We start from the raw sequence: 19043 nt of genomic DNA, 5'->3' as shown, positions 1-19043 counted from the left end.
CTCACGCCTGGTTCGTGGCCTGGTTCGAATCCCACTGATGGCTTGGATGTTTGATCATTTAATCAATTCACCAATGCACTCTCCATTACCCTTGCACGCTTAGGCGGGCATCATCCGCAATAAAAAATGTATGATGTGTTTTTGGTAATGAAAATTAGCTAGTTTTTTCAATCAATTTGTTTGAAATTTATAACTATACATGACTGATATTACAATGTCGGGAATATCCTGTTTATCTACTTTAGAGAAGCTGTAATCAATCGCAAATATTATTTCTGTTTTCAGAAAGCAATGGAGCTTCTAGGATTCACACAAGAAGAAATTGTCAACATTTTAAGGATAGTCGCTTGCGTATTGAAACTTGGTAACATTGGGTTTGTACCCACGAACAACATTGACGGTACCGAAGGCTGCACTATCAGTAATGATTATGGTACGCATCACTAAAGTGCTCACTATACTATACATTCATCTCAACTATTTCATTCTCTTCGATTAATGTACATTCGTAGAAGCCATACTGTACTTGTATGTATTTTTGCATTCTATTTTAAAGTAAAATCAGTAGATTCGCATGTAGTAGTTTTTTATTGCCAAATCATACCTTTCCTTGATCCTTCCTTCAACTTTGAAGTTTAGATGCTTGGACGTTTGGATTATTCTCTTGTTTAGATTATGATGATAGAATACTTTTTAATACTGTAATTGATTATTGAGTTCTATATAGGTACAGTATTAGTTACGGTAATGTTTGATGAATAAAAATTCCGCATGCGTAGAGATGTATATTTATAAAATTTCTCAATTTCTTGAATCCGAAGTTTTAGTGCATGGTGGTTCCAAGTAGAATTATCAAACATTATTTCAGTAATAGAATTTTATGGAAAATTAATTCACTTTTATGCTCGTATTAGTAGTATTAATATTAGCTCTTTATAATAAATATTCAAATGCATTTTTTGACCGAGCGAAGTGAGGTCTAAGATTCAATTCGACGGTTTGGCATTTCTCTTAATATTTAAATGTTTATATGTCGCGCATTTACGGCGAAAAGCGGTAATAGAATTTCATGAAATTTGACAAGTATGTTCCTTTTTAAATTGCGCGTCGACGTATATACAAGGTATTTGGGAAATTTGCATTTCAAGGATAATATAAAAGGAAAAAGGAGCCTCCTTCATACGCCAATATTAGAGTAAAAATCAGACTATAGAATTATTTATCATAAATAATCAGCTGTCGAAAGATTATAAATTGCATGCCATGACGCATGCAATGCAATATCTCAATGTAACTTGGTAAAAAATCAGCAGCTGTGTAGACTATAAATTGCATGCCTCATTGAATGCAATTTTTATGCACTATTAAATATAGGATGCAAAGAACTTATACAGGGTGGGTGAAAAGTCCTAGAACGGCTCAATATCTCATACACAAAGGTTATTTGACGGTGGGTGTGATGGGGGATCCTACTCAAATTGAAATTCTACTTTACTTATTATGACTTCAAAAATATGGTCCGCCATCATGGATCGGCCATATTGAATGAAACTTTATTTTTTTAAATAGGAAGGTGGTCATGCGATACATGATTTCGTTACGAAATTTGAAGAAAAAAAGAATGGCGGAAACCGCATATCTATATCTCAAACCATTTAGGAGATATTCATATTATTAATCAATATCATGCATATCAGAAATGAAATACATAAGTGGTATTGATTATTAATGTGAATATCCTCTGAACGGTTTGAGATATCGGTATGCGGTTTTTCCATTCATTTTTTCTAGAAATTTCTTATCGAAGTCATGTATAGCATGACAACCTTCTTATTTAAAAAAATGAAGTTGCATTCAATATGGCGGACTAGATTTTTGAAGTCATAGTAAAGTAGTATTTTCAATTTGAGAGGGATCCCCAATCCCAATCACACTCACCTTGGAATCACAATCCTTTATGAGATACTAAGCCGTACTCATACTTTTTTCTCTCCTTTCTGCTTTAAATAGTATTGATTAATAAAGTGAATATCTTCTGAACGGTTTGAGATATCGATATGCGGTTTCCGCCATTCATTTTTCCTTGAAATTTCGTATCGAAATCATGTATCGCATGACCACCTTCCTATTTAAAAAAATAAAGTTGCATTCAATATGGCGGATCCAAGATGGCGGACCAGATTTTTGAAGTCATAGTGAAGTAGTATTTTCAATTTGAGTAGGATCCCCAATCACACCCACCACCAAATTACCTTTGTGTATGAGATATTGAGCCGTTCTCGGACCTTTCACCCACCCTGTATAACAACTTGTCTGGTTTTCTCGCGCTAAATTCCGGAAAGCGTTATATGATAATTATATCTTGTGTAAGCATGATCTGATCAAATAAATAGTTGGTGTATCAGTGTGGATGTGTATTATGGTTTGGGACGTCGTTCAGTTATAAAATTTATTTATTCTATTGATAAAATTGTTGTTCATTATTTGTTATTATATTCTTTAATTGCTACAAGTTTTGGAATTTTGAATTCTCAATTTGTTTTATTTCTACTTTTTTCATAAGTATTTGAAATCTTTGTATTTTTAATTTTTAAATTAGGTAGTATTTTTGTTGTTTGTATTATTTATTATTGCATAAGTTCGTATTATTTTTCTTTTTTATTTGTATCTGTACAATTTTTATTATTAAGGAGGCATATTTGGGGAAACCCGTTGTCTCCATTTGAATAAATAAATGAACTATTGATTGCGTGCAATAACGCATGCAATTAATAACTAAAATAACATAGTATTGTCTCTCTAACTTTCTCTGCTTTGAACTTGGGCTGTCCTGAGATTAGCTTTTGATGTTAGCATTTTTGATACATCAACCCCAACAGCCATTAGCCGTTTCACACCGATATCTCACCGACACGACATACATACAGAATTTACTCTGATGAACAGTATAAGAGGAGGCTGCGGTTTATAACTGCGCGAGGTCTACTGTTCACAGAACTACTAGTAAATAATGAGTTTAGATATTCGTATTGGAGTATTCTGTTGCAGGCCTTGATCTTTATTTAAAATTAAAAAGTTGGTAGGTTAGAACTCTAGTTTTTCTATAAAAATGGCTGTTCTTAGAGGGCATGATAGACTAAAAAAGAAATGAAGACATAACCTTACGTAATATACTCTTTATTACGATCCTCAAGATTATAGGACAACATCCAAATGATCTATTTAGAAGTAAATCCACCATTTAAAGAAACTTTAATATAAAGTAACTTTGATTGAAATTAATGATGAAGCTTTCTCGATTGATTCCGAGCTGGTTTTGATGTATTTTACACGACGTGCTGTCAATTATTGTAAGTGAATGAGCAATTTCGTTTCAACATTTTCTGTTAAAAATGGACGCTTGCCGCTCGAAAGGGCACTTGTTCATCTTGTTCAGCATAATGGTGCACCAGCTCATTTCTACGGAGAAGTTTGGGATTTTCTAGACAATTGCTTTAACTTCGCTGGATTTACCATCCAGGGCCAATTGCATGGCCACCTCGCTCACCATATTTAACACCGATGCATTTCTTCCTGTGGGGTTTCATTGAGGATAAGATTCATGTTCTCACCTCTGCCAGGCAATCTTAATGACTTCCAAAATTGGATCGCTGCGGGTTGCACAAGTTATTCTGATACTATTGGTACGAGTGTGGCAGGGAATCGATTATCGGCGGTATGTATGTCGCATTACCAACAGCTGTCACATCGAACCAAAATAACACCCACACCTTAAAATTGAAGTGTTTTGTAAACACTTTTGACACATTTCTCAATTCTGTAACTAATTTACAGATGGTTGAGATTGGTAACTAAATTAATAATCAGTCCAATTTTGTCAGGTTGACTTAAGTTGAAACAAGATTTGAGTTCTGTCACTTTATTATGTTAGTACCAAGTTGAAGAACTTATCTGTACTATAATAAAGGAAATAACTGGCTTATATACAAATAAAAATATAAATCTCAGTTCCTTTTCAAATTATTTTGCCACAACATGTTTCGGACATTAATGCCATTTTCGAAACTGGCTTGTACACGTACGGGATAGGATACGGGATACTTCAAACTCTTCAAGATTCCACTCGGATTTCAGTTTGTCAAGTTTTAAAATAGAACTCTTGCGGTGCTTGTAAATGAATAAACAAGTGTTATTAAAAGGTGGGTTTACACCAAAGTTATTAACAAAATGTTAATAACTTAATCCTTATAGATTCTATTAGATTGAACGGAACTTGACAGAGACATATGTTCATCATGTGTATGATAAGTTATGTTCAATCTGATAGAATTTATAAGGATTAATTTATTAACATTTTGTTAATAACTTTGTCTAAACAAGTGTTATTACTTGCTGCTTATAGACAAGATAAGTAGACACAAAAAGTTACTTGCGGCCAGTGTTTGTCATTATTCCACTTTTCTTTTATTTTCATTCCATTTATCAAATGAAACATCTGTACGAATAGAAATATTTTAATAAATGAAAATTTGTGTAACTACTAGCAACCAAAGACCTTAAAGCTGCATAGACTCACATGCAGCGCTAGTGTCGTACCTGGAATTGAAATTGGCCATTGAGGGGGCAACCTATAAGATTATTACATACCAATGCCTTTGTAATCTATAATATTACAAATATATAGATATAATATTTCGTGCTAAAATACCCCAATGGCGGCCTTCAATTTCAAGTAAGAGCTATCATTGGGAAGGCATAGACATTGTGGGTCTATGTCTCTTTAAGGTCTTTGCTAGCAACAACCCTTCAACTTTTCGTGTCTATTTTTACTGGAATATCACTTGCTACACAAGTAAACTAGTTACTGTATAAAGATGCATTAATATTATAGCAACTAAAAATATATTTACTCCAATTTAAGCAGGATGTATTCTTTGGACCCGAAGCTATTTTCATTTATTGGTTTTACATCAAATCATACAAGCTGGGTACTAAAGATTGCCTATGATTTTGCTTGCTGATGCTACTGCTTTTGAGTTTTATTACGTTAATAGTGCAATTGAAAAGGAAAGTAAAGTCATCTCTGTAAGGAAATTTATAGAAAGCTTTAAGCGACTTGTTCATTCGATTAGGATCGACAGATGATCAGATATGATTGTGAGGCTCTATTGTGAGATTCATTCTAAACTGTCAGTATTCCTGAGAGTCAAAACATAATGGAGCGGCGAAGGTAGAGGGTAACTGTGAAGGAAGCAGGGAGTGTTAAGGGCCCTACACACGTACGGATTTGGCCTGTCTTGGCTCGGCTCGGGAGAAATCCGTGAGTGTGTAGGCGATTTTATTGCGAGCCGAGCCGAGCCAAATCCGTCCAGGGCTACTGGCGCGGCTTGGCTCGCTCGGCTCGGCTCGGCTCGGGCGAAATCTGTGAGTGTGTAGGCTCTCCCGGCCGGGCGCGTGTAGTTACCAAAAATCTAAATTGCCTAAAAATCGAGATAGAAGAAAAATTTTGATTTCAGATTCGGATTCAGCGCCCTCGAATCAGTAAAACGGTTCGCGGGGACTCTAAAATAGTCGAAAATAAAAACTCTGTGAGCACTTTAATGTTATTAATGAAGAATTCTATTCCTATGAAGAATTTGAACCTATAGAAAGAAAGTACTAGTACTGTAAAATAATAATACCAGTGTTTCCCAAAAATTGTTATTAGCTGTAAAATAAAAATATTTCAATTTTTTATTCAATAAAAATCAACGTATTTTTATATTATTTTTGTCTATTTGTGTGAAATTTTATTGAGGAAGCTGAAATTGAATCACAATTTTTTTTTCTCTATTTTTACAGGATAATATCGAGTATGACAACCTTTTTCAATCAATGAATTGTCATAGTATTTTAAATTATGTATTACACAAGATGTAAAAAGTTCTATACCGTACTTATTGGGAGCTGGTTGAGGCTTTACAGTATTAAGTATATAGGTTCAATTCTCTATCTACTGCTACTCTGTGTGAATAAGATTTGGTGTGTGTCTGTGTGAGAAAGAGAGAGAGATTGATTGATTTCATTGACAGTGTGCTAGGTCTCGACAGACCCATTACACAAGAACAACATTACTAAATATATATCTAGATAATTAAACAAAATAAACGAGAGTATCATTAACAAAGTATTAATGCAATTAAGAAAAATAAAAATTAGTAAATGATTGGAAAATTACAGATCAATTGTTATAATTATAAGATAGCAGAAAGCTCTATCCAGGAGTTATGGAGAGAATGGAGGAAAATAAGGGGTCAGGGAGAAGAGATGAAGAAGAAAAGTAAAACATATAATATATATTAAAAAGAAACTGCAAATAAAGCACAATTACTTTTAATGAAAGATCTGATAATGAAACTGCACTTCAGCGGACCTCAAAAATCCTAATGAATTAACATCCGTCAGAGATTAGATCAGATTAGATTAGATTTCTTTATTTATGTATGTTACAATACATAAGAGAGAGAGAGAGAGAGAGAGAGAGTGTGTGTGTAGAGAGACAGATAACATAACAAAAAAGAGGAAATAGAAGTGAAAATGGTCAGAGTTAAATTCATATTCATAGTTGATTTACTGATTTCATATTTGGATTCATCTTTTCAAAGTTTAAATAAAAAAAAGTTTTAAAAATGTTCATGTTTGGACCTAAAATTTTAAGTGTTCAAACCTTTTTTCTTTGTGAGCAAAAAATTATTATCTTATTAACCTAGTACGTTTTTACTATAATAGAAAGCTATATTAAAAACAGCCATAACTCCCTTGCTTTCGGGTATTTTCGAAAATGGGACTTACGTTTTAAAGAATTTGGGGTCGCTGAATTCAAATCCGAAATCAAAATAATTCCTCTATCTCCATTATTGGACGATTTAGATTTTGGTGGAGAGGATAGCGTTGAAAAGTAGGGCAGGCCGGGCTCACGTTGCTTACTACTAGTGTGTAGTGATTTTGCTCCGAGTCGTTCAAGGACACGAGCCAACACAGGCCAAATCCGTAGGTGTGTAGGGCCCTTCAAGTGAACATAATTCATGTTTCTGAATATGTCCAATTTACTCTACCTTCGTCGATCCACCATGTTTTCTCATATTTGAATTTATGCATTACTTTTCAACACTCAGCTGTTTTCTACGCTACAAGTATCGAGACAGTTAATCCTCAGTTATGAACAGATCAACCAATTCAAACTCAACAAACATCATTGCGACAAATTTAATTCATAAATACACATTATTAATGTAAGTTCTACAAATTTCATCGAGATAAATTTATTTACAAATATGAACAGGTTCTATTATTTCTTTATTTTAAAGGAATGTTTTTTCTACTAATTGGCAAATCTACATTTGAAATACCACCGGATGAATAGCATTTCTACGCGGTATGTTAATCGTTTGGAACTGATGTGGAGATGATGGTCAAAATTTTCACTGATGGAGCTCTTAAGGTTATTAATTAATAGCATAGTTTCAAGTAGATTTTGTTCCATTTATCGAAACATAGTATCGATAGTTAATTAAGTTGTAGTCTCTGTAGATGCATATCCGATACTAATGAATGCATTGGTTTGGATGTATAGAACTGTATGAGGTTTGTCAGCTGCTGGGAACCGACATGGATAGGATGAATGCGGGTTTGACTCAGCGCTCGGTGTCCGTCCCCAGTCAGGGCACATCCGCCTCTAGACCCGCCTCCCCTCTCGCCTTCCGACGTAACCCAGTCATCGCCAGAGGTATTCACTGCTGGTTAGAACATGTTGACACACATGTGGTTTGGCACTCTGTCTTCCCCACCCCGCACAACTCTCTATAATTATGTTGTTGTTGTTTATTCAATTAGAAACGTGTATCTAGTTGTTTGCCAAGATTTGCACTATACTTTCTCTCATCTAAAGTCATTGGTGTTTGGGTTGTTAGTTTTCAAAATTTGCACCATATTCCCGTTTACACTTGATATCAAGTAGACCCATCTCGAGAAATCACTTCCTCAATAATTTGTACATTGTTAGCACAGTGGTTTCGCACCATCCAATTTGAAATTTTCTCTCCGCAACACTCATCTTGCTATTTGTAAATATATACTTATTTGCACTTGACCCTTGATATCAAGTAGAACACGTTTAGTAATTACTTCCACAGCTTGTACATTATTGATAGAGTGGCTTTGCACCATACAATTCAAACTATTTCTCATATTTGGATAGCTTTCCCAAAAATTTTCTCAGTTGTCGGTATTTTTTCTTATTTTATTTTGCTCTAATAGTTTATATACATAATAGTACTTCGCACACTATAGCTTATGTTTTAGTATTGCGTTCCTTATTTAGGCATTCTATTTTCAAACTTCATGCTCAGTTGATCTCTATGTTACTCAACTTTTCACGGATTGATCCGTGGTCTAGTGGATAGAGTGCTTGCGTAGCAGCATAGAGATCCCGGGTTCAAACCCACTCATTACCAAAAGTTTTTTAACCAGATCACTCCCGTGTTATCGGATGGGCACGTTAAACTGTCGGTCCCGGCTGAAGTATGACTGTCGTAAGGCCCATTGACGGTTTAAATTATATATTTAGGCGGTGGGATCTTCCTGCAAGCGACTCCCCACCAAAAAAGCCATACGAATTTACTTTTTACTAACTTTCCACAGTTCAACTGCTATTTCACCCATTGTAGGTTTTGTACTCAGATGCTCAATATATCACTAGTTGACTCGATTTTGTTCTGGAATCCAATTTAATAATTTGTAGCTTTTTCTACAAATTTGCACTGTTCATTTCGGTATTAAACTCCTTTTATATTTAAAAGTATTTACAATAAATCTGTTATTGGCTGTTATTATTATTTTAATAGCTATTCTGGGTCTCCGTTCATAATTTTCAGTAATTTGCTATTTCATACACAATATTCCATATTCGTTATTCCAAGTTTGTTGTTCCACCAGTATCAATAATATTCTCAGTGATACGGATAGAGTAGATTACAGTGTAATTCAGGGAAGTGCAGTGGGCCCTTTGCTTTTTCTGGTCTAAATTAATAACCTCAGTGAAGCTCTCTTAGGTAGTAAGCCTTGCAGATGACACTGCAGTGGTTTCATTTGGGAGTACCTGGGAAGATTCTTTCAGACAGACTAACAAAAATCTTCTTTGTGTAAGGATGTAGCTCAATCAGAACAAGCTCACTCTAAATGTGGTCGAAACAAAGTATTGTATCAGAACTGTATCAGCAATCTACTCCAAATCAAACAGTAGCCCTGTGTCTAGACGTTCTGATTAATCACAGGTCAAGCTGGGCTCCACAAATTGCATCACCTAAGCAACGAATACGAAAAATAATATATGCCTTCCGACAGCTAAGAGAGGTTCTCCCCGTACACCAACTGCGAGTGGCGTACTATGTATATATTCAATCTGTTCGTATGTACGGCATTATAGCTTGGAGTGGAGCCAGTGGTGGTAGCGCAACGAGCATAATAAATACCTTTCTCAAGCGAAATTATCGCTACCCAACTGATCTGAATTTTCAATATTTCAAAGTTTTCTATTTAATACAGCTTCATCTAAGAGTTTATCAATGTCTTAAATATAACTTATATCACAATAAAAATTCCATTCTCAACAATATAGCATATAATCATAAAACACGAAATCTCATCAACTTTGGTACCGTAGTCTATTACGCAACCCCGACTTTCATTTATTTATTTAAATTCTATAATGCACAAATCAAATATATGATCAGAAAAGGACCAACAGGTTGGTTGAAACATGGCTGCTTGAAAAATAATAGTAATTACTTTGCCGTATTTTGTATAGAAAAATACTCAATCACCTACAACCAACAGAGCCAAACAGGTTGGTTGATGTTGAAACATGGCTGCTTGGAAAATAATAGTAATTATTTTGTTATATTTTGTATAGAGATATTCTCAATCATCCAGAACAGAAAATATCAACTTTTACACCACAAACACCATTTGAGTAGAAGGTTGTTAGAAATCGGTAGAGATGTTGTAGAGCAACTGATTCAATAGAATTTCAACTCTTTGTGAACTTGTCATTTCTAATGAGTGCTTTCGAGCTAATCTATTTTCATTATAGTTATTTATTGTGTCATTCCATTGTATTGATGATTTGTATTGTTTGAATTACTGAAGAATGTTCGAACACAATAAAATTATTACGGTACTCAATTTCAATTCAAAATATAGAAATATTTCAATATTGTAAAGAACCTTATTCCTTATAGGATAGTCTATGATTTGTGGACAATACTCACCATTTTATTTACTGCATAAATGTTTATGATTTGTGAATAGAAAACTATTTGATTTGATGTTCTGTAGAATCTAGGTAACTTCTTCCCAACATTTGCTTGATTCACCAAATGTTTGCACATTCCTATGCTCAGTGTTTGGATTGTAGCTTTATTGTTATCTACTGTCACCAGTAATACTCAGTAATGACATTAAGGCTGTTCAGTACATCTTTTTATTTTTATTTAAATTGGATAATCGTTTTCAATATAATATTGTTAAGATCATTATAAGAGTGAGAAAAAGTGGCAACTGAAATTTTTAAGTGGTCTAATAAGCGAGTTATGGGTTGTTGAAGTGCTAAACTCCGTTTTCTTTCCAGATCATAAACGGTTTCGAATTTTCCATTGGAGTTTTTTTTAATACAATCCGTATATCATTGGCTTTGTTCTAATATGCTCTTTTTGCGATTAATAAACAAGTTATCGACTTTACAAAGATACATTTTTTGAATTTTTAAGATAAGTTCTAATAATATAGTCGACCACTTAAAAATTTCAGTTGCCACTTTTTCTCAGTCTTATAATGATCGTAACAATCATATTGGAAAAGATTATCCAATTTAAATAATAAAAAAGTGTACCGAACAGCCTTGAATATCTCCATTGTGATTTGCATCAGAATATTACCAACAACATGATTCCATTTCATACATCCATTGACATGGAATAGCACATATCAGACCACACTAGATCCGATATTATTGTCGATGATAATATTCTTTCAGCTTTAAGTCGTTTCGTTTTAGACGCTGTTTTATTAATTCATTCATACAATAAGCACATCAAAACAATAGGGAGAGGAAAAATAAGGTAACCTCGTGCTAGCTATTGCTCTCCCAAATTTAGATAAGGTTAGAGATAGTCCGAAATAGGTTGTATTGTAGGCCTAGTTGTTCACTCTCAACAACTATTTCGCTTGTTTCCGCTATTCATTGTGATTTTGTGCGGAAGTAGGCCTACCTATGTAGTTGTAAATAAACTTCAAGTCACCCATGAAAAATTGCATCAATAGGTAAATTTATCTGGGGAAAATTTGGGGGTAAATGAATGTTACAATCACCTCAACAGATTACTTTTTCAACTATATTTTCCTATTCAGGAAGTTATTCATAGTTTTATCCTCATTCTTAAAAGTATACAATATCATATTTTTCCAGTCTGATGCACTCTGACAGATGACAAAAGCCGACTGTACTTTCATAATTCATCATATAATTTGATAGATAAACTAAATTTTGTAAAGATTACAGTGTAAACAACTATTATAATTAGTGTAAGTTTAAATGGATAATTTATTACATTTTGCTCATATTCTGCTGCAAATATATCTAAACAAAATATTGATATTGTACAAATAATAACTAGCTTCAATACAACCAAAAATAGTCTTAGAAGATCAGCTACAATTGTATTCTTTTTGTAAAGTATCTTCTTATATTTTTCTTTTTCTATGTAAATCTTCAAAGTTTTTTTTAATTTTCTGGCTGCTGGATCTAAGTATCTCAAAATGAGTTTAGATATGCAGATGATAGATATTAATAGAATTAGAATATGTAGGATTGCAATAAGAGTCATATCCCTATATTTCACTAAACAATACAGGAAAACTATGATAAGAGCATTAGTTTCTTTGTTTAATGATGAGATAGCCAGGTTCAGTAGTATTTCAGTATTATTGAAGACCATGATTGTTGAACTCACCATACACAGCCTTCAATAAATTTTCTCACTATAATCTACTAGTATTATTATAATTCATTAAATTCACTCTCCGCTCATGCAAAGTTGCCTTTGTCGCTTACTCATGATCGTCATTATTATGTCCATATTAAAATCCATTCCAAATTTGAACTATGAATTGAGTTCTCATTGTTAATAGTCATAATTGTTTGTTTTGCTCAATCCAAATTTTCCAAATAAAATGATGATTTTGTGATTTTACTCCAAATTAGTTATCGCTATTCCATGGTTGTTAATCCTGTAAATAGCAAAAATCTGATTATATCAATTCAACAAGAATACAAAATTTTAATGAAAAATATTTACTTTGCAGTTTCCAGTTTGCAAATCCAAATGCAAGCTCATTCTTAGTGGTGATAAAAATTGCATCACAATAAATACCGGAATTAATTAGATCCTATTAAAAACGTGTAAATAATAAAATACCTACCACTTGAGAACAAGCTCCTCAAAACACAATATCTTATTAAAAATTAGGATAATTTTTATTCAAATATTGTTTCACCTGATTGGTGAATTGTTATGTTTAAGTTCATTTTGTTCTTATTTGTAAGTTCATAGAGAAAATACAAAAGTTTGAAATTTGAATGTTGATTATTGACACAAATCGTAAATTTTAATAATATGATCTCAATTGGAAAGCAAATTCTCTCATATGAAACCAGTTTTACTACAATTTAGGCACAATAGTTAAAAAAATGTTACATACAGGGGCGGCTACAGCAGGGTCCCTCCCTCTCATTTTGATGGAAATTCAATAATTAAAAGATTCAATAATTCATTTTGCTCTATATTTTCAGATTTTATTACTCTTTTTAATTGTAAAAAGTAAAGACAAATAATAGTATCAAACGTTCAAATTTGCCGCTGCCGCGGGTGGAGGAATACGATCGATGTATCATCCATCAAGCAATTTGATAGATAAATTTAATTTGTAAAAATTTGTTTAAAATCGATTGTATCATAGATTACGACTTCCATTGAGCCCAGTGAGCATCAATATGGTTCAACGTGGCAACATTGTACCGCGATTTTATACGGGTTGCAGTACGAAGGGCACAAAATTAATGGTACAGGAGTGTTCCATCCTATAGCAATGAGTCTATGTAACAGTGTTGTCAATTTTGCAATATTGCTCGATAGGCCGTCGACTTTTCTCAAACTTTAAAATTGTAAGGTTTCTAACCTGAAATTTTCAGTGCTATTCTGTAGTATACCGTGTTCCGTGTCGAGACTTACAAAGAATTGTTTTGAATTTTATTTTTAGAGGTTGATATTCGTAGGCCTATGTATTTTATAATAATATGTTTGAGGCTATGTAACTTCATGTGAATTTATTGGTTTTGAAGGCTGCACTGATTTGTAAATGGTAAGTGGATAATGCACCAGCTTCATTTTATATTCCAATTTACCGTATCTACTTGAATCATGTTGCCATATATACCAGAAAAGTTTAATAACAATCATGTTCAAATAAAATTATAGAGAAACGTTTGCATAATTTTATTTGAACATGTTATTAAAAATGTCTGGTATATAATTATGGCAACATGATTCAAGTACGTATACTAAATACTGGAACCTGATTGGTCCTGATTGACTTCCTAGTGACCACAAAAAAGAGTCAACTTATTTGGTCACTACTTCAATCAAAAATCGGTATTGTCTCACTTGTTATTTTAGTCAGAGCCGTCACTGGTTATATAATATATTTAAAGTGAATTTGCTACAAGTTAACGTCGTTAACGTCTCGAAATCTGAAGGTTAAAATTACGTGCTGGAAAACATCACTGAGAAAATCTTTTCGGGTGACCTATATTACTTTCACTTTGGTATAGTAACATTTTTAGTACATTTAATTGGATGTTTGCGAAATATATGCTGATTGTTTCCAGAACTGTATGAAGTTTGCGACTTGCTTGGTACTGAGCCGAGCAGTCTGCAAACAGCAGTCACATCGAGGTCTCTGCTGGATGATGGACTCGAACCTCCACTCGTCACCGAGCTGTCAGCCTCTGAAGCCACTCAGTCACGTGATGTCCTCTGCAGAGCACTCTACAGCAGGCTTTTCACCTGGATTGTCAATCGTATCAACGAATCAATCAAGGTATGTTTACAAATATCAAAGTATAGTTCTTCGGCCAATATTTGCTGTAGCAGAAGTCCTCAGTTCTATATACAGGTTGTTTCAGAAGTAGTGTCGAACATTCTAGGGTATAGTTCATGGATGATAGGAGACTACAAAATAATGTCATATTTGAAGTGTCCAAAACTCAGCGGTTATCCTTATAGCTGCCATTTTGTTTTTTCACTAAAGAATTTTTAACTCAAGAACGAAATGTTGTATTGATCTGAATATTTATGCTATAAAGACTCAACTTTAAAAAATAAAATAAAACAATTTCAATGTACATATTCAAAATGGCGGCCATTTAAAATTTTTGATGGCAAATTTCACGAAAACCTTTCACTTTACAGAAAATTTACAAGACACAAAAAAGTTGAAAAATTTTATCAAGATTTTGAGAATACATTATTTATTAAGATTGGTCAAAGAATTACAGAGAAATTAGATCTTTTTGTACTGCATGCATTACCAGTTTCCACCATTTAAACATCAATATTAATTTTCACTTTCCTTGCCCTATTACCATAGGTAAGGAAAGTATTGCTTTCCGAAAAAAATTAAGGTACCCCAATTTCTAAATTTCTATACGTTTCAAGGTCCGCCCCCTGAGTCCAAAAAAGTGGATTTTGGGTATTGATCTGTATGTGTGTGTGTGTGTGTGTGTGTGTGTGTGTGTGTGTGTGTGTGTGTTTTGTGTGTGTGTGTGTGTGTATGAGTGTATGTGCGTCTGTGTACACGATATCTCATCTCCCAATTAACGGAATGACTTGGAATTTGGAACTTAAGGTCCTTTCACTATAAGGATCGGACACGATCAATTTCGATCAAATGCAATTCAAGATGTCGGCTAAAATGGCGAAAATGTTGTCAAAAACAGGGTTTTTCGTGATTTTCTCGGAAACGGCTACAACGATTTTGATCAAATTCATACCTTAAATAGTCATCGATAAGCTCTATCAACTGCCACAAGTCCCATATCTTTAAAAATTTTAGGAGCTCCGCCCCATCAATGCAAAGTTCGATTTTAGATTCCCAATTATCAGGCTTTTGATACAATTTAAACAAAAAAATTCGAGTGGAATAGATTGAGCATGAAAATCTCTACAATTAATGTTCAGTAACATTTTCACCTAAAATTGAAAATAAGCTTTAAATTTGAGAAAATGTGATTGGTTATTCAAATGCAAATTATTGTTGTTTCTATTAAATCTTTCACTATGAAGAGATAGCAGACCTCATGTGTGTCTCCAGCGTTATTGCCCTGTCACCAGCTGACTCAAATCTTTGAATAGTAGACTTAAGAAGCGCGGGAACACTAGCGTCAGGTGATAAATTTTCATAACGGCAAGGAAAGTTGTGTGAGTGCGCCACACCAGATTTTTAATTGCTATTTTGTATTTAAGATGAAGCTTTAAAACTCGGTATGGCTCCATATATGGCCATACAGCTGATTTTACAATGTTTTTCAGATGATGATCTTGTTTGTCTTGTGCATTCATGCAGTAAGAAAAGAATTAATTTTTCTGTTATTCTTTGACCAATCTTAATGAATAAGGTATCCTTGAAATTTTGATAAAATTTTTCAACTTTTTTGTCTTGTAAATTTTTTGTAAAGTGAACGGTTTTCGTGAAATTTGTCATCAAAAATTAAAAATGGCCATCATTTTGAATATGTACATTGACTTTTTTTCAAAGTTAAGTCTTTATAGCAAAACTATTCATGCCAAATTTCAGATCAATACATAATTTTGTTCTTCGGTTGAAAATTCCTAAGTGAAAAAAAAAACAAAATGGCAGCTATAAGGATAACCGCTGAGCTTTGGACACTTCAAATACGACATTATTGTAGTCTCCTATCATCCAGGAACAATGCCCTAAAATGTTCGATACTACTTCTGAAACACTTTGTATATAGCTTTCATTGAATATTTGAAATAATTATTATACAGTAATATCAAAGTATGGTTCAATCACAAGAATAGATTTGATTATAATGAGATTACGAGTTGTGAGCATTAGTTGTATAGGTAGCATTAGTGCTATTTATGAGGAATTCTGACAGTCCTAATTAAATATTATTAGTGAAGAGGACTTGTGGTTGGCTGCCCTGTGTCGGTTATTGCCTCTGCAACTTGAACCATATTTTCGTGTCTAAATTGTGTAGAACATGCAACTTGGAACCATATTCTCGTGACTAAATTGTGTAGAACAATAAAACAAATTTCAACAAATTGAGCGATAATTGAATATTCTTACCATAGTGGAATTATGCCTCCATTGCACTTTCTGATTGGTTTAAATGGGAAGCATTGATATTCGTATAAGAAATGCTGATAGTTCAAAACGAATAGATTTTAGCATCGAATCAACTGAAGTCCATCTTCTCCTCACTGACAAATAAAGTTGGATAGAATTATTTCCTTATAAGTGAATTTTGCCTTAACTAGTGTCATCAAGCTCCACTGATATTTTTGAGAATCTATGAGCTACTCCGTTTCACAGCGTGTGCATAAAGCAGAGGAAAACTATTAATGTAATGAGTCTCATAAATATAGAAGAATCTATGGGAATTGCCCCACATAAATTGAAGAGCTCTTATAAGTTGAGAACAGTATATTCTATACTTAAGTTCTATTACTACTATGTTTCAATGCCTTTATTGAAATGAACACTAATAGTGTTTAACTATATTTTGCACTTATACTGTTCAAAGCTCAAATGTAATTCATAAACAAAATTCATAGCAAATTACTGATGCGCTCTCGATCGGTGTTACTTATTGTAATTATTGGTTTTAGTAATTGTGATTGATAAAATTTTTGGGAGGCTCTAATGGGTTCATTAAAATTTCTACCAGTAGACCTATCTCATGCTCTAAGTTGGCCTATTTTAATCGCTTAAGATCGATAGGAAACACGACAATAATTCTTAATGTATTTTGAATTTGAATAAATCTTTTTTAAATTATAAAATTAATACTTAATTCAAATCATATAAATTTTGTGGTCTTTATCTCAGCATAGTCTACAATGATTACCATGGAAACATGTATGTTGAATTTCGCCATAAAGGAAATTATTCCAAATTGTATGCAATCACACAATTTGTAATAGCCTACAAAATTATTTTTGAAAAATACACTTATTCACAGAACCTTATTTCCTCACTTATGCATTATTCACACACAAATCGATATTTTTTCAACCCCAAATCAAATTATTACTACTTACGTTTTATCACATCACAGAGTTCTGCAAAATAATATTTTCTATTGTTTACTGCAAGCTCAGAATTATGAAAGCTGTATTAATTCAATATGAGTTATGTGTTGATACACTCTCCACTTTCACGGCGTCCATTGATATTAAACAATGAAACATATTTTTTCACCTTCACTTCACTTGATCTCCACAAACTCCATACACTGAATAGATAGTCCACAATGTTCACTGTTTCACAAAATAATAAGATTAAAAGATTAAATGTCACCTTATTCTACGTGTGAGAAGGTTGAAACTACTTTCTCATTCTTGTGCTCTATCCAAGTAGTATATTTTCGCAGGTATTGCTCAACTGCACTATTGTATTAATCCGAAACTGAACGGTTTCCTTGTACAAGGCTTGCATTCATAATGAATCAATTTATCAATAGACTTGACGACTTGTATTGTAGTCACAAATTAACATTGCAGCTGCAACTGATTTAATCGTAATCAAATAGGTCAACACTTCCCAACGCACTGAATTCTCTCAATTTTTTACTATCATAGTATTTTTAATGTTTGTTGTTCAGTCTTATCATCAATAGTATGAGTGTAAATAAACTTATAAATAAGAAATGTTCTCTTTCCACTTCATCAAAATCAATGGCATTTGCTTGCTTGACCTTTGATTCAGTTCATTTGTGATAATAGAATCTTGATACCCTATGCTCCTTTTGTCAGTTTACATTCAGATACAATTTATTTTAACATTATTGGTACTTGTACAATTATTGTTAGCATTGGGCAAAATTATGCAATAATTAAATTGTTTGGATCATGATTTAATTTATATTTGACATTTCCAAATGTATATATTTAAAGGAATAAACTTTATTCTATTCTGTATTCCTTCAACCGAATGGCGTCCTGATAGAATTAGAATAAGAAATATCCCAACGAATATTTAATTGACAGCTCTAATTGTCTTCACGTGTATGTTATTGATGACTTTCTAATACCTTGGATACATTGAGCTGATGATCTATTTCTATGTAATATCTTATTATCATTCATCTCATCAGTAATAACATCATTCCTTATTATTACATTAAATTATAACCTCTTTCCTATTTTACTATTAAATATTTGTCTTCAATAAGGACAGTTCCCTCCTCAATCATTTTTTCGCCTGGCATTTCTTCTAATCTTATTCTTCTATAGAATTTTTCTTGTGAAATTCTTAAGAATATTTTTCTTCTGAAGATTATCTTATTGAAATAAATTGTATTGATTTGAAAGAAGTTTTATAAGGAGCAGAATACCGGTACAAGAAGAAGCAGTTGAAATTTCAGCAAGAAACATTTTTATCCATTCATCAAAATAACCATCTAGATGATAATATCACAACAGAAAAGTTGCCACAGAATGCCAGCTGTCTGATAAAAATGCAAATAAGATGTGATATTCATTTCACGTTTTTTGTGTTAGGCTTTCCGACTTCCAAAGTTGGATTACATCAATATAATCATTTAGGCGTGGTTCTACCTTCAGACTATAACCCATTAGTCAGTATAAAAACCAAAAAATGAATGTTACATCATTTAACGTTCTGCTATGTACTCTGTA

The 19043-nt window shown here is 33.0% G+C and overlaps 1 protein-coding gene and 1 long non-coding RNA gene across 8 annotated transcripts in view; one reads left to right on the top strand and one right to left on the bottom strand.

The window, feature by feature from the left end:
* Positions 1 to 19043, top strand: part of LOC111055207 (unconventional myosin-Ia) — a 126221-nt gene that overhangs the window by 69960 nt on the left and 37218 nt on the right. For 5 of the 6 annotated variants that reach the window (XM_039434361.1, XM_039434359.1, XM_039434360.1 and 2 more), the window contains 3 exons: positions 286 to 433; positions 7613 to 7765; positions 13982 to 14193. In XM_039434361.1, the coding sequence (XP_039290295.1) occupies positions 286 to 433; positions 7613 to 7765; positions 13982 to 14193 (513 nt within the window). The remainder of the gene's footprint in view (positions 1 to 285; positions 434 to 7612; positions 7766 to 13981; positions 14194 to 19043) is intronic. The other variant, XM_039434362.1, reaches the window with a different exon arrangement.
* Positions 11433 to 18143, bottom strand: LOC111055211. 2 transcript variants are annotated; one of them, XR_005572019.1, is made up of 4 exons: positions 17445 to 18143; positions 16471 to 16604; positions 13940 to 14159; positions 11433 to 12324 (listed from the first exon to the last, which is right to left on the bottom strand). It is a non-coding gene; the product is annotated as an uncharacterized LOC111055211 (long non-coding RNA). The 2 variants fall into 2 exon arrangements; XR_005572020.1 differs by lacking the exon at positions 13940 to 14159 and having other exon boundaries at positions 17445 to 18020.

This window comes from Nilaparvata lugens, chromosome 8, assembly GCF_014356525.2.
Source record: "Nilaparvata lugens isolate BPH chromosome 8, ASM1435652v1, whole genome shotgun sequence".
Taxonomy (NCBI): Eukaryota; Metazoa; Arthropoda; class Insecta; order Hemiptera; family Delphacidae; genus Nilaparvata; species Nilaparvata lugens.
The sequence above is the reverse complement of the archived record's forward strand: the minus strand, read 5'-3'. Positions and strand labels throughout refer to the sequence as shown.